The sequence below is a fragment of the Siniperca chuatsi genome, linkage group LG14 (genome assembly GCF_020085105.1).
Source record: "Siniperca chuatsi isolate FFG_IHB_CAS linkage group LG14, ASM2008510v1, whole genome shotgun sequence".
Taxonomy (NCBI): Eukaryota; Metazoa; Chordata; class Actinopteri; order Centrarchiformes; family Sinipercidae; genus Siniperca; species Siniperca chuatsi.
The window spans coordinates 6384095-6410274 of NC_058055.1; the positions used below are offsets into that span (position 1 = coordinate 6384095).

Consider the following 26180-nt stretch of genomic DNA (forward strand, 5'->3'; position numbering starts at 1 on the left):
AAATGTTGGTGGTTTCATTATGGACTCCCACACAAGATGTGAAAGTTGTAACACGAGCACGAGTCACAGATGATAATGATCGGGTCACGCACCATGCCTGCATTAGACTAGTCTGATGTGGCTGGCCTTACTATGCACATATAAGGCTGTGTGGCGGCAAATTTGCACTATGACTCATATGAGAACAAGCAGTAGACTGCTCGCATTGCAGTGGACTCTGTGAGGACACACATCTAGAAAACAGCCTTGAGACAGAAAAGGCTGGAAAATACTTTAAATTTGGGGGATTGTGGTGAGAGGGAGAACACTCAGCCCCTTACCCCGTGGTGTCAGCCAGTGTTGTGCTCTGAGGGTGAAGCTGTTGCCAAGAAACTAAATGAACTTGCAATGAACTTCCCCCACGGCTGCGACAGGAAAGAGATAGTACTCTCAAAGGCTGCAGCACCCACTAGAACCACTGTCTCTTTGGTCCACCACTTGCTGCAGTTTTACAGCTGATAATCACTCTAATATACCATGCAGTGTTTACAATGACTATAGATTAAAGCCGGTGGTGAAATGTAACTAAGTACATTTACTCAAGTACAAAATAAGGTTCTTGTATGAGTATTTTCTTTTCATGCTACTTTATACTTCCACTCCACTACATTTCAGAGGAATAAATAGCACTTTTTTCTGCACTACATTTATTTGACAGCTACAGCAGTCACTAGTTACTTTACAAATAATAAATATATTTAAAAATATTTTGCATACAAAACATAGGAAGAGCTAAAAGTACATTTTCATTATACTTACATACCTTTGAGTATTTTTACAGTTACTGAACAGAACTGTGGACTCATCAATATTTGTCTGAACTCTGTGCAATAGGAGACTGCAGTAAAATTTACATTTCAAATTCAGTAGGATATCTTGACTCAGGATGTTCCTGAATGACTAATACAGCTTTAAAGTCCCCTTCCACTCAGGTTACTGTTCTTCACTTGGACATTTCACTGTGCGGACTGATGCGTGTGCAGAGTTTGAAATAACCGGAAGCCAGTCCTGGTCCAATATGCAACTAACATAACCATAAGTAAACATAAGTGTGATGTGGAAACTTGAAACCTCCAGAAGGAGAATGAGTAAATGTAATTGTAATTTTTGTGGAAAAACTGTATCAGACACAAACTATTAATCCAAGCAGGGTATTTTTTACGTCTTAAAACATATCTGGTGAAGCTCTTATAAGCTTATACTTCATATCTCATACCACATAAAATGAGCATCATGCTTTCACATAGAAGAATGTCTTAGCCAGCAGCAGAATGGCTTTTTTATTTCCCTCTAAATCCAGTCTCCCTTATCTATCGCTCCACTGGAGCAGCTCACTGTCTAACAGTAGGAGAATACAGTATAATTCTATAATTCACCAGGCAGCTCTGAAGTGTAGATGTATGGAACTCTGAATGCGAGGTATAGGTCCACTGCTCAGCAAACATCCCTTGGGGAAAAAAACGTTCAAGTATCTACAAGGAATTAAATTGAATTTGATGGCCATAGCTGATGAATCTATTGCCTACAACATGTTCAGTAGCTTACAGTGCAGTCAGTAATTAGATTGTTACCCTCTGCAGTCAGGAATGACCGCTCTGCTTATCTTCACTAATTACTGAGACGTTCATATGAATTTTGTCAATTGGGAAATGAAATGGGAATATGGCCAGTAGAGGCGCTAGCTGTACTTTTGCTCCATAAATTCACTGCTTATTAAATCCCATCTTTAGTGGAGGAGCAGTACAGAAAATTCCACATGTGGCACCTGTGGTTGAAAAACGTATAATCTGATTCCCTGCCCGTGTAATGCCGTATTATAAAACATAAATCAGAAGTTGTGAAAGTGTACTGGGCTATATAATAGTGCCTTGAATAATGGACGATAGTGGTCATGCGGTCGGAACAGGGCGGATCTTAGGACCCATGGTTTCATTTCATGTAATAATAAAAGTTGGGGTTGTCCGCTGTCGACATGCAACAAAGCCCTCTCAAAGTGTTTGCGGCCAGCCTTTCTGCTGCTGGGTGCACATTGCAGTGGTGCAACAACAGCCAGCTGCGGGCTGCGTACACGTTCAGCCGCTGGGTGTCTTCACTCTGTGGCTTCACTGTAGACAAGAGAAGAGGGTAGAGTGGGCTGGTCTGTCCGTGTTTTCCGGAAGAGAGGGTGTGAAACATGGGACACAACCCAGGTCAGCAGCTGGTCCTGCCACACATCCAGCACAGGAGCCCGCGCGGATGCCACTCTGTTAGTCTGTGTTAATAATCGGCTGTGAGTAGAGTGAACCAAACGAGCACCGTGCGTCCAAACGGGACATCCCTCTGGATCCCTTTGACTGGAACGCGTAAAGGGGCTCAAACACGCCCGAGCACTCATTTGGGTAAGTGAAACTTTTAAGATCATCTCGTGTCAAGTGCATTCATGTTTAGCCGTGGCTCGCAGGGCCAGTCGGTGTAAATATGGGAGGTAAAGCTGAACATGCTCTTGTGCAATGCACAGTGGATCACACTGCACGTGTTTCCTCGTGTTTTATTGCTGTTCAGTGAATTGCTCGTAAGGACGTTGAATCCTCTGCAGTTGCACTGGATTTGAACGACTTTACGCGCGCGCGCGCGGGCACGCACTTTGCACCATGAAATTGAAAGCTGCACTGAAATGCAGCATGCATGCACGCCAAGAATGTGCCGTTGATCTGTATCATGCACCTGTAGTAAAATGCTGTTGCTTCATACTCGACATAGGACATTTGTTAAGTATTTAACTGTAGTGCTTCACAAACTGGGGTCCGGGGCTCCCAGGGACCTCTCCAGGCGACCTAAGTGGTCCCCAATAAATTGAGGATTTTCTTATTAGTGTGGTCTTTAGTCCAGCGACATACATGGATGTCTTGTTTGAGCACAGGTTTCCCTCTAAACCATAAACATGGGAGTGGGGTCTAGTGCTGAAATGATTCATTGATTAGTCAATGAACAGAAAATAAATCAATCAAAAACAATTTGGATTATTGATTAATCATTCAAATCATCAAGAAAAATAAAGCCAAACAAACATATGCTGGTTCTAGCTTCTCAAATGTGAGAATTTCTTCTATTTTTAATATTGTAAATTGAATATCTGTGGGGTTTTCACAGTTCCTTGGACAAAATAAACAATATAAAGATGAGCTTTGTTTAAAACCAATATTTTGTCATCAAACCTTTTTAAACAATAGATAAGAAAACTGGACTTATTCAATAGTAAGAGTGGGCTAATTGTTTGTTGCAGCCAGGATGAACATGATTAGGGAGCCCTGGCATAAGGTTGACCTGTCGGAATAGACAGTATGACTGTAGCAGTAACTGTACGGTTGTGATTTTCATTAGGCCTACTTTGTGAAATGACCTCATTCAGCAGAAAGTTACTCAGGCTTTCTCAGTTTTAAGCCACAAAACAAAAACAAAAAACATGGTTTTCACTGCTCTAAAGTGTCCTGATATCTAATTAAAACAAGTGGTGGCTTCATGTCAGCCTCAAGTGGTGCTCGTTTTACCCTCAGTTTAATCCCTCACTCATGAGGCACGGGGCTGAATTGTTCCTTTTGAAATTACTTGAAGGATGACATCAAAATGAATTGACTCTCCAGTGCTGCACCTTGAAAAACAGCGAGTACATGAATGACATGCAACAAATTACTGTAGCTTTTTTTTTTATTAACCCCCAACTAATGAATTGGTAGAGTCTGCACAGTGTCTGCTCAGCAAAGAGAAACCAGTGTTAGTTCAGCTTTGTTTGGTTGACTTGACAGTGTGATGATTTGAATATTCAAAGGCCACTATTTAAAATGAGCTCTGCTGAAATGGCCAGAAGCTGTATTGCAACTGTACTGATGTGAATACTGTTGCAAAGGAGTTCAACTTTCCTCTTGTGGGTTCAGATTATGTTTTGTATGCAACTCTATGAGCATTAAATGCCAGATATGAGACTTTGATGCATCATATGACAGGCTTGTATCAGGACTAAGAGCAAGATTAAATAAATGGTTTTCCAATCTTAAAAACCTGTGGCTGCCTTGCATTTTGTCCTGTTGTACCTGTGCAGTTGCTGAATACAGCAAAATTGTGGTTTGGCCAGTTATGTGAAAGTGGAACAAAAAATAGACAACAAAATGTTCCCTAAAATGTAATTGCCAATAGCTGTTTTTTTTTTTTAGCATGGATTTTTGTCTGGGTGGATTTTCCTTTGAGGAATCCTCCAGAAATGTACAGTCTAAGGTGTGTTTTGATGGAAAAGAGCAAGGTTTACATTGGTGTAATGTCTGGAGTCATTTTGACTTGCGTTTGCACATTTTATATTCCAGACAAGTGGTTTGCTTGGTGTAAATCAGCAACGCCAGCATCACCTCTGTTTCTCTTGTCCACTTTCTGTTGCTGAATGTGGTGACGGCCGTAACCCCCTTAACACTTCTTCATGTGGGCTTTGGTAATCATACCAGAGCTACAACCCAGCTACTGAAAAAGAGGACATGTCAACAGCTCCTAGCTCCTTCAGCCCCTCTGGGAAATCACTTGAGTAGGGCGGGGTAGAAAGAAATCGCCTTCGTCTGTGTTTATGTGTGTGTATTCTCATGTGAATGTGTGCAAGTTTGTGTGTATATTGTTATTACTATATTAGTGTCTCTAATAAATGTCATAAACAGTTTAACATGGAGGCCTGGACGTCATTCACCCAAATTATGCCAAGTGCAGCTAAACGCTGAGAATCAGAGAATAAACAGGGAGCGTCTCTGCTCTTCAGCTGGTCCGTACTGGCTGGTGAACACTGCTGTACCCTGCTGCTACAGTCATTGTACCAATTGATTGTGATCACTAAATGACTGTAGAGCTACATACAATTTGCAGGAAGTGCTTTTCTTTGATAGTCAAACCAAAAGACCTTTTATACTGTATTTGTTTGATGTGTAATTACTTGATGTATCATCATCAGTGGGCTGCACCTCTGGATGCATCTTTGTGTGGGAGTGTGTGTGTGTGGCTGGCCATGAAGACAAATTTACAGGCACTCATAATGGATGAAAACTGAAATCTGTGCATGACCTTGACTTAGATGGGTTATGTTTTGGTAGGGTTTGATGCTTTCACGTACATCCATTCAAAGGTATGAGAGTTTTCACAAATGGTGTACTAACATACAGCCTATAATTAAATTAATTACATTTTCATTTGTCCTTTTGTTTTTTGAAGACAGCAGCCTTAATGAGTCATGTTGAAAAACACATTTGCAGGAGAGCAGTATAAATACTTTCACAGATTAGTTTCCCTCAGAGATGTAAGACAACTCGTAATGTGTGACTGAACTGTATTTTCCAGTCTGGAGTGTTAAGACGCTCAACACTTTGGAATCCACAGTGAAGAGCTCTTTATTTGATGTCTGACGGGCTTTCATATTACAGCTGTAAGCAAAAGAGTAGCAGCTGTACCTGCTGTAGTGTTTCTGTTACAAAGGCACTGTTAGCGCTGCATCCGCCACTTCCTCTGTGGAATCAGCCTTCAATTCCTGGAAGCTCTCATGGTGTTTGTGGAGCTCCACTGTCATGGAAGCACTCTAGTGTCTGTTTGCACTAGGTTTTAGGTTTGATCAACACACCAAGTTAACAGTATAACAGGCACGCTTTCTGTCTGAGATGCGATGATGAGAAAGCAGGTGAAGAGACATGTGTAAACTTTACAAACGATGGCCATGTCATTATTTGTGAAGGGTGTTTATCTTTCATGTGTTTTTGTATATTAGGGAATCTGAACTACTCTGTTGATGCACCGCATCAGTGAGCTAAAGCACCTTGTGTTTTGTAGCATATTTTCAAATGTGGCTTCAGTTCATGGTCTAGGCTATATCCAGTCCTCATAACTTAAAGGAAAAAAAATCTGCCCTGTGATCCTGTAAAGGGACACAAAGTCTAAGTTTACTCGTTATGTTGAGTACCACTCAGCCTGTAATACAATTGTATAATTTCTTCTGTGGCTCTGGGCGGTTTGAAACCTGCCTTTAAACCGTTAGCATAAATGGTGGTTGCATAAATCTTAGTGTTACCTGTTTCTGCGGGTAGCTCAACATGATCACGCTGTGCCATTGGTGGTAAAGGTTGTTAGTTCAAGACCTGCACAATGTACATCTTATCAGTAGTCATCAACCCTGCTCCTGGAGAGCTACTGCCATGCATGTTTTAAGTATCTCCCCACTCTAACACACCTGGTTCTAATTATGAACTCATTATCAAGCCTTTGACAAGCTTCAACTGCTTCCACCCACGTTTTTTGCACAATTGACACCAAACTAACAAATGGCTTCTCACTTGGCAGGTAGTTCAGCAAGATCATGACTTGTCCTTGGTGTCTAAGGTTGTGAGTTTGAGCCCTGGATGATGCCGAATAAACATGCTAACGCTTGCGTGGATTAGAGATTCAGGGTTTAATAACTTTGGATGAATTGATAGGAAATTTTGTTCAGACATTCATGCCCCCCTCAGGCAGCCTGGCATCACCAAACTAATTTTCAAATGCGTATTAGTCTGGAACCTCCTTAGTTCATTTGCGATGTAAGGGACGTTATCGACGGGCGCAGACCAAAATGCCTCTGGACACAATTGGAAAGACCTACAACCAATCAGAGCAACAAAACGTGCTGAGCGACACATGCAAGTTGGGGCAGTGCTTGGTCCATTTTCAAGCACAAAAAAAAATGGTGGCCTGGTCACAAACTCTTAAATTACAGCTAAACAGTACACTAAAATGTGTGTTTCTGAAAACATTTGAGGTGGCAAATAGGGAATGCAGTAACAGAATCTTGATTCATATTTGATCAGTGCTGCCTAGTTTGATATGAGTTTCGCTGTATCAGCCAATCAGAGCAGTGAAATCGACCAAATCCAGGACGGGTGGAAATCTGTCTGAATGGGAGAGGGACCAGATGTATTTGCCAGAGCAAATGAAGCATGAGCTGGGCAGATTTGTCTGGTTCCCAGGCTACCCCTCAGGTAGAATTCTAATAACTTGGGTGATATACTTTTCATCTAGCGCCAGCATCAGGCCAAAATGTTTTTTCAAATTATTTCCTTGTTCCTAGTTATTAACTATTAACTAAACTCAACTTTATAAAAATATCCTCCCACGCAATGTGAGCGGCAAACAGGTGAGTTTGTTTTGGTTCCCACAGAAACGGAAGCAGAGTTGTTTACTACTCGGTTTCGCAAGAGTAGTTGGGATCACTTCCAGTGCAGATACAGGACCGCGATGCTAATCAGTCTTGCCAGTTCCGGCAACATTGTTGTATTAAAACAATTTCAACAACACATACCATGTTTAAAAAAAGGCAGCAAACAAAGCTATTCTGTACTCGGGATACAAAATGTGCAACAGGAAATTAAAACAAGCGACGACAGTTGTTTTCGTCAAAGAGTAGGTAAATTAAGAACAGCCCCACAGAGCTACAGATTTATGAGAGACCTGATACTGCCTACTACTTTGTATCTTTATGTGTGAACACAGCGTTAGTCTGTCTCCCTCAAATCGCCTAACGTTTTACATGTGTAATACTTAATTGCTGGAATATCCCTTTTAAATAGAGCCTTGTCCTGATTGTGCCAGAGTCTGTCTCTTGCCAACTCTTTCTTGCCTCCCAGCTCTGAGGCAGTATGCACCTCATAAATTTTGTCTACCTGGACACAAATCAGGCCGTCACTTATACTGAGTAATCCACTGAGGCGCACTCCAAAAGCGTATGCACATTATACAAGCAGTGTTGTTAACCTCATACTGGTTGCCATTGCTGCTATGGACTTCGTCTGTGCACTCATCTTTACATTTTCAGACTTTTCCATGTCAATAACACAAAAAGATCTTTGTCTTCACTACCTCACCACCATAGCTATATTTTTGCATTATATTTAAAAGTATTATACTTTTCCTATCATTTTATTGTTGTTTTTTATTTTGTTTCCTATACACATGGGCAATCTCGTTATTTTAATAACAATAAAGGGAAGGAAAGGATAAGGTTGAGGATAAAACTTTTTTTGAATATTTGTGGAAACCGCCTCTCAGCGGGCGTTTTCCATGGCAGCAATTGATTGACATTTGAAAGCCAGTGTTTCTAGGTGCAATATGGTGATTATCATGGTGTCAACTTCCGTAGTTGTCTACTGACCAGAGAATGTCATAGCCCTGTATAGGCTATGAATGTTGACACAGGACACGTTTTTCAAAAAGCACACAAAGGTATGAATCGTTAGAGATTTAAGGTGTCTGTCCCTTTTACAACATTTAAGATTTCGGAAGACCCATTGCACGGTTAAGTTTTTATTCCCCTCGGAAATAAGCTAGCAAGGCTAAACTAGCTTCCCTTTGGAAAGTGGAAGCCTAGCTTGCTAACGTTAGCAATGATTTCAACAAGACGATACTTTTAGGTCATGTTATATCAACTCCTGCTGAATCATCGGCAGCACGCATTATACAAAGAAGGGGGGGTCTAGCATTGGCTGTCTCTGTTTCATGGGTTCAACTGTAGTGACGGCAAATGATCAGACTGTTAAAACTCACAGCAACAGGTAGTCTTTTAACCCCAGCACTTTGTACATTACTCGGTGAATCATTGACGGTGCGCTATTGCCCCGAAGGATTACATTGCAGCAGCCAACACTGGACCAATTTCAAGAATTGTTGTCCCCATTAATCACTTAGACACAAAAACATGGGAAAATATGGTGTAGGTTGAGGTTAAGTGTCCCTTTTTAAATTTCTGATTTTTGTTATGTGCAGTTTTGATATTAACTTTTTATTTTAACATAAAAACAAACCAAAAGGATGGATATATACTGTATATAGAATAGCTGAGTATAATGATAAACTAGGATGGCAAAACATCAGCTTGTTAACCTTGACATTGTGAGCATGTTACGATGCTGATGTTAGCATTTAGCACAGAGCACCATTGTGTAGTATAGCCTCAGAGCCGCTAGAATGGCTGTAGACTCCTTGTCGTGTTAGAATATATTGAGAACTTCCTTGTCAATAGAATGTATGAAAGGCAAAGTCACTGGAAAATGGGCTTCCTGCTGTAATTGAATGTTACCTTTCACACTTGCATTGTTGCATCCTATTCCAAATATGATTCAAATGTGAGCTACACTAAAATAAACATAATTATAAAACTTGAAGTGAGACAAGTCAGTTACAAATGTTTTCTTTTTTTTATAGAGAGTGGATACATGAATACATTTCCAGGTCCTCATTAGTTCATACTGTGCCAGGAGCACAACCACATCTGCATATCGACCTTCATTATTCAAAGCACAACCAGAGAGGACTCTGGGGGTTCTCAGATCTTTTAGTTAACCTCATCCAAGTGCTATCCTGCACTCCACCCCACTTGCACTTCTCCCCCGTTCCCATTAGCCTGTGAATGAGAGACACCAGCATGAATGAGACCCTTAGTGGGAACCCACACCAGTTAATATATTTTATCAGAATTTTTATTGGAGCATGGCTAAGCTGTAAGAAGGTCGAAGTAAAAACAAAGAAAATAAAGTATTCAGGAATGTGTTCCTGTTGCTTGATTGAGTTCTTAGCCCTACCTGAAAGGTTAGGGTTGGTAATCTGACTGCACCCTCATTTAAAATAAATCTTAATTTTCCTAAACAGTATTTTGGCTGGGTAGTTCAAAATGACCAATACTTGTTAAAAAAAAAAAGAAAAGAAGACAATGTTAATGGCATTGTCAGGCTGTGAATTTGATAGCAAAAGTGACATTACAGCAGTTTTATGGTATTTTAGTCTTTACATAGACAAGTAAACCTTAAAGGTGGGGTATGTGATTCTGGAAAAATCCAACACCGTGACAAATACCATGATATAGCGCGAACAACGACACAGCAAGTAATGTAACTAACGTTAGCTAGGTTGTGGGTTATCAAACTGTCCCTACAGTTGCTGCTGCGAAGCTAACAGCCAAAGAGGACGAGACGGCTTCCCAGAGCCAGCACAGCAGCTCCAGACAGCGATACTCACAACTCTCCTGCTACTATAGCTAACATCACAACAGCAGCAGATCTTGGCAAACTAGAAAGTAAGCTGAATATCAGAGGGCAAGTCATTTAACGTTACCTGACACACAGATCATGGCTGGACTAGTGTTGTGTGACTCGGTCCGAGCCACTTTGTACACAGCCCTGGATCTGTAAATGCTAAACAAAGAAAGTGTTTTGTTTTTTTCAGTGCACACACTGAACGGACAGCTCCATGAGGAGCTATTTGCTGATTGTGACAAAAAGACGTGTATTGGATTAGAATCGCATACCTCACCTTTTAAGTCTCTTTAAATTTTCTACCGAAATGTCTTATCCTGTTAGCTCAGGATGTAATTCAGCTGTTTGTCCCCAGAGCTCTGCTGTTATGTCTGGCCGGTGAGCTAACTGAAATAATTGATGGCTTGTTGAGTTTGTGTCTTGCCTCTAGAGAAGCTTGCCTGTGTGCAGTCCAAAACTCTTCCACAAACCCTGACACTAGCTTTTCGTGTGTGGCTGCTTGTCATAGTGGACTCCTCTGGGTATACTGTAGACAGCCAAAGTCCTGCCTCCTTTCCAGGTTAGCCTCTGTTCTACACTTGAACATCAATTCATTTCCTTCTGGAGGGGATGACTGTGCAGAAAGATATTGATTTTAGCTTAGATAATAAATAGTTAAAAATAGTAAATTGTCTCTGTGAATGCCCACACACTCACAGAGGCTTTTGTAGTTTTCCACCCAACCCCCATGTGGCAACTATCTGATACATACAGTAGTAATGAGATATGCATTAACAGATGGTATTTTCTTTGTTTACATGTGATTCGAGTGATACATGGGTGGACTTGTTTAATTGTGTAGATAGTTTTTGTGCAAGGACCAAGGGGGTGTGCAGCATATATATATATATATATATATATATATATATATATATATATATATATATATATATATATATATATATATATATATATATATATGCCTAGTCAAAGTTCTGACCTGAATCCTATTGAGATGCTGTAGCATGACCTTAAAAAGGCAGTTCATGCTCGAAAACCCTCCAATGTGGCTGAATTACAACAATTCTGCAAATATGAGTGGGCCAAGATTCCTCCACAGCGCTGTAAAAGACTCATTGCAAGTTATCGCAAATGCTTGATAGCAGTTGTTGCTGCTAAGGGTGGCCCAACCAGTTATTAGGTTTAGGGGGCAATCACCTTTTCACACAGGGCCATGTAGGTTTGGATTTTGTTTTCCCTTAATAATAACAACCTTCATTTAAAAACTTAATTTTGTGGGGGGGGGGGGGTTGTGTATGTGTGTATACGTGTGTGTGTATTCCTCCTCTACATATAAATGATGTGTGCGTTGGTGGTGGAGGAGGCTCTGGCAGATTGTCTACTAGTGCTTAGCAGTCACAGCGTTGCTGGGGGAGGAATCGGCTCTCATGGCTCCAAAGACAGGTTTATGATTTTCAGTGAGTTCTGCCAGCTAAAGAGAAGGAGCTTAAACCTCCGCTAAGATCTCTGCTGACAGTACTCCCCTCTTCTGTATATGACATGCTTTACTATTTCTGCTCAGGTCTCTTTGCAATAGGCCCCCTAGAAATATCCCTTTGTGTGGATGATGGAATTGCATGAAAGAGCAAAGATGGTAGTCTTTTTGATGAAATCCTGGAGGAGAGAGAAGCAGAATTTGACTTTGGGCCAGCTGACCCCAACGCTCTCCTTTTGAGAAAGCAACCTATTTTAGTGAGAATCGACCAACCTTGGCTCTCCTCTCCTGGCTCCTGCATCTAAATTTCTCTTTGTAGCTTGCACCAGGGTGGAGAATAAGAGACTCTTCAATGCTGCTGCTAACATTATTGATGAAGGGAGAAAGAGGCTCACAGCTCAGAGGGCTGAAATTTTCGTATTTGTATTCTGTTGGAAGAAAAACATAACTGGCACATCTGATGAGGTCTAAGAAAAAGCTACTAACATTAGTCAGTAATTGCTGTCAGTGAAAGTAAAAAGCCAGCTTGCAAAATGGAGAAAGTGAGTGTTGTGTACTAAAGTCATTTTTTACTGTGGAAAATGTAAGATTACATAATTGTAGTTGCCTTATGCTCCTCTATGGTAGCCTAGACAAAATAATAGTTCAGTAATAACAGGAGAATGTCATGTTGAGTCATTACTTGTGTTTATAAAATGAGCTATTTAAATCCAAAACAACATCCTTGTGGTCGGAAAATAAATAATAAAAAAAGGTGAAAATTTCAAAAATCATCTCTACGTGCTGTATATTCTCTTTGGTCTTCTGCAGTCTTTGTAAGAGCTAATTTTAATTACAGTTAAAAACTGACTTAAATGACTGATTGATTAATTATCAAAATTGTTGCAGATTATTTTTCTGACGATCAATTTATCTATTAAACGGCTAATCGTTGCAGCTCCTAGAATTAAGAAGATAGAATTATCAAATACCTTTGTCTTGTCAACTTTTGTCTCATTTAAAAAAATCAAACAATAATTGCCAGCGTCACACAAAGCTACAAATATGCTCAACTTCATAATAAGAAATGTAGATGATGATTTTTAATCAAATGATCTGTAAATAATGATCCTCTTTGTCTTTTGGGGAGTAACATCTTTAGTACGAGTCACCAAAGGGCTGCTGGGCTAAACATTTGCTGCTGTGTTACCAGCAGCTTGCTAATGGTGATGCCTCCGTAGTCCTCTGTGACCTTTCCCCAAACACAAAGAACCCAGCCTTGAGTCTGATTTTGTTTCTGAGAGGTTTGTTTTTTCAAAAAAAAATTTAACCATCAAAAGCACATTTAGGAACCTGTTCCAAAGAGATAAGAGCTCAAAAAATTAACATTTTGTTTTGATGTTTTAAATGCTGTGAGAGACGGATTAGCTAGAGGAAAGTGCTGTTCATCCTCTTTTGCAGTGATGATTCTCTGAAATACAGTTCAGGAAGGAGCTTGCACTTAAAGCCGGTACAAAAATTGACATGATTGCATGTGACTTACATCAAGGGTCAAACCAAGTTGCAGAGGAAATGGCTATATTGAGTCAGATTGCTATTGATAGGTCATTTAAAATAACTTGCCATAATGCAGCAAGTGTAATTATGTGACTAATTGTGTTTGTTAGATCATTATCCACAGTCAGAGGCTGTGAACATCATCTTGTTAGTCATGTTGCCGTAGATACTATAATCTGCACCTGCACGACTTCATACACACATACACACACACACACACACACACACACACACACACACACACACAGAGTCAGGTTGTTGTTGTTAGACCGTAAACACACACGTGCATAAAGACACACTGAGGGTAAAACACCTGTGGCTCTGTGCTGTGTGAGGAGAACATCTGGGTTCATTGAGTGTGCCACTGTAGATCATCTTGACGGTGTGTTCTCTGAGAATATCAAGTCTGGACTTGTGCACCCAGTGAAGGGAGCCTTGTGTTGTGTCTTCATTGGCAGTATTTGTTTCAGCTTAGTATTAGCTTTGAGACCGTTTTATAGTTTTAGATTACTTGGATTACCATCCAGATGTTTCTGCAAACCTGTAGCTATATTTTTCATAAAGGAGTGACTTTGTGGCTTCTTCATTTTTGGCGTGAGATTTGAGTTGTCAACTTTGCTGTCAATGACATTCTCATCAGCCTCAGTGTTTAGTGCTAGTTAGCAAATGTTAGCATGCTAACACACAACTAAGATGATGAGCATGATGAACATTATACCTGCTTAACTTTAGCATGTTAGCATGCTGATGTTAGCATTTAGCTTAGTACAGCAGAAAACTGTGTTCCTTTACTCTTGGTCAGCTAATGGACACACTGATTCATATATGTATCGTATCACCTCAAAACTCCAGATAAACATTTTTTACTATGTGTGCTTATGAATTAGGTTCAGCACTTGCTTATATAAAATGCATTGTTATTGTTGAGTCTGCAATGCTCCAGCTCCAGCCTCAGTGCAACAGGACTGACCTGGCAGCGTACCACATGACCACAGGTTTCTAATGGTGATGAGAAGGGATCACTGGGATATTCTGCCTCTGAGGATTTAGAGGGCAATGAGTATCACTCCCAATGGAAAAGATAGATGGCTTCTCTTTTTCAACAGCAACAGATTAATCCTCTGCAGCTTCACATCATCACAGATTTCCAGAATCATGATATTGAAAGCTTTGAATGGGAATTTTGAGGGTCAATGGAAGATGGGCTGCACTGTGTTTCTCTTCTATATTAACTCTTTCAGCCTCTCTTGCTATCTCTTCCCAACTCAGCCCAGTGCTACTAACTCCTTCTAAAAATAAATTCAACTAGTAGCAGGTCCAGCTACTGGACAGCCTGAGCAGTGTCACAAGGACAGGGGGTGGAGCCACCATCAAGACCTGCCCAACCTGAAAATAGAGAGTCATCTACAACACAAATTTGTAGATCGGTTTTCATATGTCCATTGTCTGGAGTGGGGGGCGATCATGGACCAGTCTGTCCTTGTTAGAGGGACCCTTGTCAGGGGAGATTTCTAGGATTCCAGGAAGGTCAGCCATGCTGGAAGCTGCAGCAGTGTGAGTAGAGGAAAAATAATTGGCTCATCCAACTTGCCAGTTTGCACTCTTATATCCTGTGTAATCCTGGGCTTATTATCGCCTGAGGCTGCCAACCTCAGAGAGGGTGGCCCTGGATTTGGTTTGGACTGTCCCAGAGTGTATTTCTGCCCAGTCAAATTGATGTTCATGGACCCTGTGTCCAGTGTCTAGCCTGGGGAGCAGAGCTGCCTGTTTTCTCCATCACATCACATTGATTGGCTATACAAGAATGTGTTTAACAGGTTTATGGATACAGCTAGTTGTGTCTCGCACAGTTGCCTGTTAATCCTGTGGATTGAGTTAAAGAGTTCCAGGGATTAGTCTGTGACAGGTGAACACACAGGAAAGTGTCTTCTACTGGAAAGTACTGCAATTATGGTGTTTGTTCCTGTGTGTTTAAAGCTAGATTTTGTGGAGGAGGTTTGGTTGACAGACATGAACTGCCTGTGTTGTCAGGTGTAATTGTTTATCATCAGCAATATGAAGAATCTTTGTGTGAGCCAGGGCCTGGGCTGTATTTGCTTTGGGTATTTAGCACTTAAACTGAAGCAGTGGTTTTTAATTTTCACGTATTCCTATTGTATTCCTGTGTACATACTGAATGTTTTCACTTAACGCACCCTAGACATGACATTCTTATATAGTCCTATAAGGGAATTTAATGTCATTAATAATTTTTTTTTAAATATATGTAGACATGCTTACAAGAAATTAAGGCATCACAAGACTAAATCCTCACTTGTACTGTACTCACTAGTACTGAGTGGTTAGCTATAGTGGTATTCCTTGTAGTGTGTTTTTGGCAGTTTTTATACAGTATGTGTAACATCAACAAGTGTTCCAAATTAAACGACAACTTATGTGGTTGGTCCATGCCCTCCAGAACGACACACTGTTTTCTGATCTGACGCTGCTATCGACAGGATGACATCACTGTTTCAAAAATAGGTGTCTGATTTGACACCTAAAAAAAAAACTACAAGTTTGAAAATGAAAACAATCTGGGGGTGTGGAGTTAGACAGAAGTGAGTTTACCAGACCTCTGTAGCCTGCTCCTCATCCCTGCTACATTACGGCTACATTAGCTGCTACTAGCATAACACACCCAAATCCTCTGACCACACTATCGATGGTCGAGTTGCATTGTGGGTAATGTAGACGCCAGGTTTTGTCCATCGTGAGTCTGACAATGTGCAATAGAGTGCAATGCTAAATTGGTCGCGTACTCTTTTAATGTTTGTTAGGTTTCAGCACAAAAACAACTTGGTTAGGTTCAGGGAAAGATCATGGTTTAGGTTCAAATAACTACTTGGTTAAGGGAAACATTGGGGTTTGGGTTAAAATTGCTACTTTGTTATGGTTACAGTTATAACCACTTGGTAATGGTTAAGGAATGACCAAGGTCAAGGTTAAAAGAAACCAACATGGGCTGTCGGTAGGAAAACAGGAATCAAACAGCAGTCTGTTGGGCTCTATAATAACATCACACTGTTTCCTTCTTTGCTCAAGATGGAAGAGAGTCTTAATTACTACGGCCGCTAGAGGGCTCTGTCACTTGAGTGTAAACAAATGTCGTTTTTGGGCATTTGCTGAAACCGTTGATGCTCTTGTTTTTCTTGGAGAAATGTCAACTAACAAACCCAAATCACAGCTTACTTTTCATTAAAACATTAATGTCTCCACAGCGAAAACAAATCATTTTAGTTGATTTATTACAGGTAGAAAATTTGACTTCTTTCCAGTTCTGTTGTTGACTAGTTCTGAAAAAGCAAGTGAAATGAACCTCACCACAGTGGATTTTCTTCTCACTTTGTTCAAAGTTCATTTTAAGTCTCAAAAGGCACTTTCAGGATGATGTTTTTTTTTTTTTTTTTTTTTTAGCAAGTGGATCACTATTGTGCTCTGGGTGCTGTAATCTGCTCTCTGCAAACGCTGGTTGAGCGGTGAGGCATTTTAGCCACCGATGTATCATTCTGCATCTGTTGGCGCCTCTACGAATAAGTTGTCTTTGACATTAAATATATTCATCAACATTTGTAGTGCTGAGAGTTTTCCTTGATCACAGTTGATATCTGATTACTATGCTCTCTCACTGTTTCCAGAGGCCCTTAAGATCCTGTACACTCTGCTCCATATGAATGAGGCTCACTCAGTCAAAGATGATGAGGCATAATCACGGCCAACTGTTTGCTACCACAACAGGAAGAACATGAGGAAATGCTAATTCTAGTGTGTGTGTGTGTGTGTGTGTGTGTGTGTGTGTATAGGGGGATGAAATGTCTCCCTTAATCATTTTTCAAAAAACAAAATCTAGTGTGTTTGTGTGTGTGTGTGTGTGTGTGTGTTCGTGTGCAAATCCAAGCTGTTCCCTAGGCTCGCTCTATCATCCATCAGGAACAGCCAGTTGATGTTCCTGCTGGGCTTTTTACCCTTCCCTCTCCTGCATTTTATTTCCCTGGCAGTTAATGTGACCTATCCTTTGTTTGAGTTTGATGAAGTGTGACAGGAGAAGGTGACAGGACAGAAGGCTGATCAACCTGTGGGCCCAGGGAGAGTGGAGCAGCAGGAAGGAAAAACACTTTTAGTGTAAGAGGTCTGATTTGATATTAAGAAGACTTCTGTATTGGTTTTGGGCTGATTGTGGCCTTTAATTAAATATGGGATAAGAGCCAGTGAGAATGATGTCTGTAGTCTGTGAAACCCTGCAGTAAAATAGTCTCTTCTTTATTGAAGATGAACAAGATGCTCACTGCCTAAAACAATTTTATTAGCAGAGATTTGTATTATCGCTTGATTGCATAAATGCTGTTTCCACCCAGCCAAGACTACGAATACTGGATGGGGAGCACTTAATCCTTGTTATTTAGCAATTAACTTGACATTAAAATCGTCACAAATTAAGACAAGGTATTGCTTATGAGGATGTTTGTGACATTATATCATAACGTCTGTACTGATGGTCGTCCTTAAAAACCTGTACTGGTCAAACTGTGTTAATGTGCTTAAATTGTCTATTTAGTAGATTTCATAGTACAAATGAAGTTAATTTAATAACAGTGCCCTTTAATTACACAAACAATTATCCCTGACATTTGTCCTTTAATGAGCTTTGAATGTTTTTTTTCTTTTTAATGCTGTGAACAGCGGTGATAAAGCTTTGTATAGCCACTGCAGTGCTAGTGTTGAAGTCCACCGTAATGGTCCTCCTGGCTCTGAAATCAACTTTTGATCTTTACAAAGATGAAAATGGCACCATGCAGAGTTCAAGGCCATAGAATACACAGAGATTCAACAGTCTAATGTATGTATGTCTCTGTATGCACACTGCCTCAGCATGAGTAGGACTGTAAATGTAAACATATGTTAACGTTTGTTTTTGTTTTTTTTAAAGCATGACAACGATCAATCCCTAACCGTAACCACGTTTGTTACTGTAACCAAGACGATCAATTTTAAGCCAAAGCACAATGTTTAATCTTAACAAAGAACTTACTGTTTTGGTCTATGAAACATCAGAAAATAGTGGAAAATGTCCATCATAACATAATCTTGTTTTCTGTCCGAACAACAGTCCATTCTGTGCAATATCTTAATAATCTCAATAAGCTACACGTAACTTCCACTGCTTATTACTTATTACTTATTTTATTACATTGTATCATTATACTGTATTATCATCATCAACCGGTAAACCCACTTGGTACTTCACACTTATTTTATCTTATACTTATACCCACCTGGTTCTTAATTTATTTTTCAGACCTGTTTTTATAGTGTTTTATAGTGTATTATATTTTTTTGCTAGTATTTTCTCCTGTGTGCACTGACGTAAAGGCGAGCTACTGTAACAAAGAGTTTCCCTTCGGGGATCAATAAAGTATTTCTGATTCTGATATCCCAACATTTTCAGTTTACTATGCTGTAAGCCAAGGAAAAGCCATAAATATTCCCATTTAGAATCTTGAACCATCAAAATGTTTGGCACTTTTGCTTGAAAATGTACCTAAATGATTAATGGATTATCAAAATAGTTGATAACTAATTGTTTCAGCTGTGATTGAGAGATTGCGTACAACCAGTGCATCCATCCTTGTTTCTTTTTACACAAGATTTGATGTGGAAGAGTAACAATGTAAGTATCTTTTGAAGTCTATTAATCCTGAAGAACTTGCACACATTGCATAAAAGATCATAGTTGACCAAATCATCCTAGTGGCTGTATGTCTCCACGCTGGTCTCTAGAGGAGGTGACACAGGCTTGGACTCTCTCCCACAGTGCTGATGAAGTTTTTGTATCAGTACATAATACCAAGAGGATTACAGTGTAATTCTCCCTATAGTGCACAGTGATTACCTTTCAGATATTGTTCCATGTCTGATCCCTGCTAAGGTTAATTCTTACTGGGGAGAGATTGTAGGCATGTGGCCACAGTATGCTGTCCGTCAATATGTGCTCTGTTCCACATCAAGAGTTCACAGTTTGTCAATACCATCATATGAGCGCATTTGATGATCTTACAACACAGAACACCACAGAAAACCTGACAAAATGACACACATTATGCATTATCATGTATCATGCAAATGCAAAAAGAAATCTGGTTTGGTTTAACGTCATTGCAATGCAGACTGTCTTCCAGTCGCATCTTTGTAATCAGTGAACAATCAAAGTTGATTGCCTTTGATCCTGTTGAGCAAGGTGGTGCACCTCACTTCAACTAATCAATTTCACAGTTGATGATAGTTTGGATGAGAAGACAGTGAAGAAATTCACTACTGCCTCCCATCAAAGGAAGAGAGCACCAAATGTACGCTTTCAACATACAGCCTCGCCCCCTGATCACAGCGTTTCGCTGTATACTGCAGTTACATGGATAAAGGCTGTATTTTTCAGAAAACATAAATCACTGCAGGTCTGCAAGGTCAGATGCTTGTATTAACTAAAGTAGGAGGCTTTGAATATGTACTGTAGATGCTTGCTCTTTGCACCTTCTTTAGGACCCCAGAGGAGGTAAAGAGAAACATCAAAATACGCAGGACCAATATATATGAACAACTTGATGAATGATTTTCTTTGGGTGCATTAGTAAGGTTTGTTACAGGTTTTTCTGCTTTTCTTGTCGGCAAATAAAGGATTTAATTTGGATTTTGGCCTTGTATGTCTGTTTGCTGTCTGCACACAACAAGATGATGATAGAGACAAATACAAGCCAGGTTAGAGGTGGAAGTGGTTTACTAATGGAGCCAAATGGATTCATTTGTTCACCCTCTACAACCCACTCTCTCCTCTTACTGTAATTGGCTCTGCTGAAGCTTCTTTCCATGTAAACTAGTTGAAAGATTACAGCTTTTGAAAAGACTTCATATTCAGATGTGGTTCTCAAAGGTTCTCGCTGGTTTAACCTATCCATTTTCTTTTTCCTCAGTTTGTTTACCTAATTAATGAAAGATGTTGCACAATTATATGCTCTTGAAATATTGAAATTTGCTACTGCAGCAGCACATTTTGTTGAGAAAGCATCAATCTGCTTAATTGCTTCCATTAACAGCAGAATACTGAGCAGTTCCAAATGAGCTTTATTTCATCTTGTTCCTTTTGTGTATCTCACTTTTTAAAATTTTTTACATAGATTATTAAACATGGAATTAAATTGATGTAATAATGTATAATAGAAATTTCAAAAAACACCTGTAAAATAGAAAAAGCTTCAAATAGGGGCTTTTACTGAAGTAATGTGGTGGCAATATGGAAATTAGGCATTTGGACAGATTGCCAATTCCACTTTTACAGTACACATCTATTCTTTCATTTTTTTTCTTTATTTTAAATGAATATATTAATTCATTTAAAAAAAAAAAAAGCATATGAGGAAGGGCCTCTTGGATCTGACAGCAATGTAACACAAAACAAGTGCTGCTGATGCACAGTTAGTCAATCAATGTCCACAAGAAAGGAGAATGAATTCCCAAAAAAAGTCAAGACACACTGCTTCGTCAAGGTACAAAAGTCTTTATTATAGTGGCTGCATGATTAAAAACAAGAACAGCACAAATATTGACCACACACTGGCCTTCCTCAGGGATAAACAATCACATGTTCAAACAAGTGAATTAAGTACAAGCTTCAGTCACACACATGAGAATTTTCACAGCCACATCCAGCTCTGTCATTACACCTGTACTCAATAAATAAGCATGATGTCACAGATAATAATAAAGAAAATATGTTTGAATAAACACTGTTAGTAGTAAAGAAAACATTTAGTAGAGACGACATGTACACAAATAAATAGTCTTGAAACCATGTACCACCAACATAACAGAAGGGAGAGAGAAGAAAATTGTGGAGGGGGAAATCAACACCTAATTCATTTCATAAAAAGGTGAAAAATCGTCATTGAGGCCAGACTAAACAGTGGCATTAAGCATACAAATCAAAAAGGTTTTCCTTTGTAATAGTCTTTTCAACCTATAACCAGCCCTTACAGGGTTAGGCTTCACTGACTATGGCTTTAAAAGAGTACTCCACTGATTTAGCAATTGACTTCTATACATTGTTTGACTCATGATTGACAGTTGCAAAAAATCTATAAAAATTGATGCAGCAGAGAGTATTGGAGCATTGCTGGTAGATAGTACTCTTTATTCCTTAATTTCCTGGTGCTGTCAATCAAGGTTGAAATGAAATTACTCAATTACTCCTCCTCCCTACAGTATGCAGTTGAAAAACAAGACTGGATCTTTAAGGAAATTCTACATATTATACTATTGAAGCTTTTATACGAAGATATTTAACAGTTATATCTTCTATGACAGTGTGTCAGTCACAATATGTCACAGATGTGTAACATAGTGACGGCAAAAGTGTTTAATTTCATCTCAAACATTTGTACAACAAGATGGATGGATGCAGTGGAAAAAAAATATATAAAATAAAAATGTCCTCCATAATGAAAATGTGTGGTTACCTGCTTCTATAAACAAATGAAAGTCTAAGTGCAGCTGAAATTAATCACCAGACCACGGCTGCTCCTCCGCCTCCCACATCTACCAGGATATTGCTCACATAATCAGCTGGCTGAATGGTGTTGCAGTGGAGAGCCACCCATTTAAAGAGACAGATAATTACTAGTTGTGATAAGAATTAGCTAAATATGACGGTTCCTTTTTTTTGTTTTTGCTCAAATGAATCAGGAGTCAAAAATACATTCCCCCTTTGCTGCTGACAGTCAAAAGGTTTTTTGCATTCGCAATTTACATAGATTGAATAACAGTCATTTGAAATATGCAAATGGCTAGTGGGCAAATTCTAAGGGTGTGTGTGTGTGTGTGTGTGTGTGTCATGGGTTATCAGTGTCCCTGCCTCATGACACGCCATTATACTTGTATGAATAGGGAATTCATGGATATTTTTGTAATCAAACAGTTATGGATGAAACCTACCATTTTGTCACCAGAACACCAGCATGTAAGCTTATCACTTATTATTAGTAGTTATATTACAGGTGACATGACTGTGCCTATGTTAATGCCTGCAAATCACTCTACTCTCTGAGAAAGTTCAGTTTTTGTACTGAGTTCCCCATGTCACTGTGCAGATCGGATGGCTTTTGTATTTTAATATATGTACCAGTCCACTACAACCCTGTATCCAAAATATTACTACTACTACTATACATGTTCCCTTAATTTTTCATTTAGCGCCATCATCAGGTTTTAATTTGTCCAGGGCTTTGGTTTCTGATTAAATACCTGCAAAACTAATGATATTCCCATTAGCCTCAGCTGTACTTTGTGTTAAGTACTAATTAGCAAATGTTAGCATGCTAACACGCTAAACGAAGATGATGCACACGGTAAATAGTATACCTGCCAAACACCAGCATGTTAACATTGTCATTGTCAGCATGTTAGCTGACGTTAGCATTTAGCTCAAAGCACCACTGTGTCTAAAACTGTGCTACACCTCTATTTTATACTACCACTATGTACTATTTATTTGCTTGGCCAGTTATGTCTTTAGGCAAATGTAATTTCTTTCGAATTTCTTTTATTCGAGTGAACAAATTGCTACATTCTTTTACTGCATGGAAGTCATGGGGAGGTGGTTGGGGTGCCTAAACATAACCATAATAAATCATGCTTTAGTTATGAGCAGATATTGTACTGCAAGATATTGTTGGGGAAATTTGTTGACAATGAGAGTTTTGCAGAATGTGTTCAATATGAACATTTTGCATCTTGGCAAATAAAAACAAAACGTAATTCGGGCAGCATTACGTTTCTCTCAGAACATATTTGCTGTTGCAAATTGTTAGTATACTACAGTACTAGCGCAATTTTTAGGAGACAGGGTTGTAAGCACAGATAGAGCAAATTCTAATGAGTTTGAGGCTGTACTTAGGTGCGTGAGCTAATTGCTAACATCAGCATGCTAACATGCTCACAATGACAATGCTAACATGCTGATGTTTAGCAGGTATAATGTTTACCATCTTAGTTCAGCGTGTTAGCATGCTAACATTTGCTAATTAGCACTGAACTCAATGTACAGCCAAGGTTGATAGGAATATCATTAATTTTGTAGTATTTGGTTGTAAATCAAAGTATTGGACAAATAGTTTTGATCTGATGATAGCACCAGATGAAAAGTTATGGGGTCAACAGAGATCGTGTCCCTCAGGGGAACATGAATGCCCATACAAAATTTCATGGCAATCCATTCAATAGTTTTACTTAAAGCCACCAATGTCATCCTCATGGTGGCACTAGAAGAAAAGTCATTGGATCACCAAAATTATTAGGATTCATCCTCTGGAAGAATGTCTGTTCAAAATTTCCGACCAACAGGCCGACATTGCCATCTCTAGAACCACGCCGGCATGGCAAAAAATGTGATACACATTTTGGTACAGTTGGTATTGAGCCATGGCTGTGCACATGTATGAATGAGTGTGACCCACCTGGACAAAGTGGAACGCTGTGTTATTTTTTAAATAAAGCTCTACCTTCCTGACACACTTTAGGAATAGCATAACATGGCCCATTTACTGACCACCGACTTTGTATTTGGCTCCATTGTTTCTCTTCAGTCTGTCTCTTTTCATGGCATATATACAGACCCAGGTGGCTCCTCTGGGGAGAAAACAAACACTTATTCCTCTTGATTCCCGCTGTTACATAGATGGATACTGTTTGAGGATTAGGGATTTAAGTGCCCTTTTCCTTGGATGGCTGGGCATAGGCTCACTTTGCATATCAGTGTTCTTCCATCTGCCAGATGTACTAGATAGCTTTGATATTTTCTGCCTGTGGCAATCTGCTGCTGGCGTATTTTTTTAATTGGAGATGAAAGGGGAAAAGCACAATAAACAAATCCCGCTAAATGTCTGGGTATATACACACATACATACAGTAGGTGTGTGTATATACACACAATACCTTCAGTCTTTTTTGTGTGTGCATTTCTTTGTGTGTCAGTCCACCCACAAGCGTTTGATGTGGATACAGGGAGCCTTGACCAAAGGCATAAAGCATAATTAGTTTTGCAGCATTTGGGGAGACATTTATTTCAATTTATGAGCGCATGTCTACTGTAGGTAACTTGACCCACCAGACCACCCACACACAAACAGATGACATTTTCTTTTTTATCTGACTGGTTGATTAAACTTCAGTCTCACAGGTGCTCTTGCTGCAAGATATGGCCAGCCAAATATCTGTGATAGAATGCAAAGGTTTTAGTTTACATGTAATAAAAATGTAATTTTCACATCGATTTGGGTTGCCAATATGGACAAAATCTAATTTTGCAATAGCTTTTACCATATAAATCTATACATTATTATAAAGAGACAATACTATTGGGGAGACAAGCAGCTTTTAGACATGAGACAATTCTGAATAAGAACTGGCTGCTGAACTGCCTGTAATATGGATATGATGACCAAGATGAGCCAGTTGCGGCAAATGTTATTGAACTAAAACAATTAGATAAGCTCAGAACATTGTGTCACTTAACTGTAACAAAGCTTTAAACACCACAAAAAGACAGCATTTAAACTAAATCACAATATCAGATCTAACATCACAATATCCATTATACTATCTAGTTCACAAAATTATAGATTGTGAATTACGTTATAAAAAGAGAAGAAATTGTTAGCCACGGTAGCGGTGTAGCTCGAGGGATGGCAATTTCGGTCAGTCCACTACTTTGGTCCAGACTGAAATATGTCAACGACTATTGGATGGATTGCCACAACGTTTTGTACACAGACATTCATGGTTCCTAGACAATGAATCCTAATGGCTTAGGTGATCCCTTTACTTTCCCTCTAGCGCCACCAGCAGGTAGATATTTGTGGTTTTCAGTGAAATATCTCCATAACTATTGGATGGTTCACCATGAAATTTGGTGCAGATATGTATTTCCCCCATAGGATGAATTGTAATAACTTTGCTGATCCCCTAAATTTTCATTAAGGCCATCATCAGGTCTTAATTTGTCCAGCTGTTTGGTTTATGACCAAATATGTGCTACATACATGAAGGGACTACAAACTCATTTGGTTGTACAACCTTGTGTTGTAAAACGATAAATAAATTACCTTGTACCTTGTAATTATTACATGTTATCATGCTAGCATGTTAAACAAAGATGGTAAACATGGTAAACATTATACCTGCTAGACATCCGCATTTTATTACTGACATTGTGATGCATGTTAGCATGCTGACGAAAGCATTTAATGCAAAGCAATAGTATTTCCTCACAGCGCAGCTAGCATGGCTGTAGTCTTGTTAATTGTTAGAAAAAACAGCACTGTACCTGTCAGTCCAGTTTATGTAACACGCATTTGACACCAAGATGACTATTAGAAATGATTTCTCTTGATTCAAATATGGATATACTGTAGCTCAACTCCTCTTGCTGTAGCTGACTGAGCACACAGCCTCTCTTTTTGTTTTTCCAGCTCTGGTGAGGCCCTGAACGTTGCGACCGCAGGCTGGCCCAGGTCACGTTGATGCAGGTGGGCGCTCACCAGTACTGTCCCCGCCGCCTGCTTCTGCGCCGCTCCCACCTCCCCACCCACCATGGCTATGAGCAGTGACCCTGGCTGCGAGAGGCTGGACCCCGACTCTGACAAACAGACCAGCAGTCTCACAGACATCATGGCTGCCATGACGACAAAAGACTCCGCTACCAACTGCATGAGGAATGGCAGGGCTCAGAAGGACGGGGCTCAGGCCAAGAGGACTCATCCGTTGCGACCTCATCTGACTGGGAGGAAGTTGTCGCTGCAGGAGAGGGGCACTTACCTGTCGTCAGGCTCCGGAGGAGGCTACACGCATATCTCCCCTCGTGTGGCTCGCAGGCCCACCGTGGAGTCTAAGCGTGTGTCCATATCGGATTCTCAGGTGAGGAATTAAATTATTGAAAAGGCCTTAACTGCACAAGAAATTTGCAAAAGGTTAGCAGCAGCAGTACCAGTGTGTATGAG

At 39.8% G+C, this 26180-nt stretch overlaps 1 protein-coding gene across 3 annotated transcripts in view; it reads left to right on the plus strand.

Moving 5' to 3' along the window:
* Positions 1 to 1990: 1990 nt before the first annotated feature.
* Positions 1991 to 26180, plus strand: part of camkk1a (calcium/calmodulin-dependent protein kinase kinase 1, alpha a) — a 64102-nt gene continuing 39912 nt past the window's right edge. For 2 of the 3 annotated variants that reach the window (XM_044223500.1, XM_044223502.1), the window contains exons 1-2: positions 1991 to 2417; positions 25653 to 26097. In XM_044223500.1, the coding sequence (XP_044079435.1) occupies positions 25774 to 26097 (324 nt within the window). In that variant the 5' untranslated portion in view covers positions 1991 to 2417; positions 25653 to 25773. The remainder of the gene's footprint in view (positions 2418 to 25652; positions 26098 to 26180) is intronic. The other variant, XM_044223501.1, reaches the window with a different exon arrangement.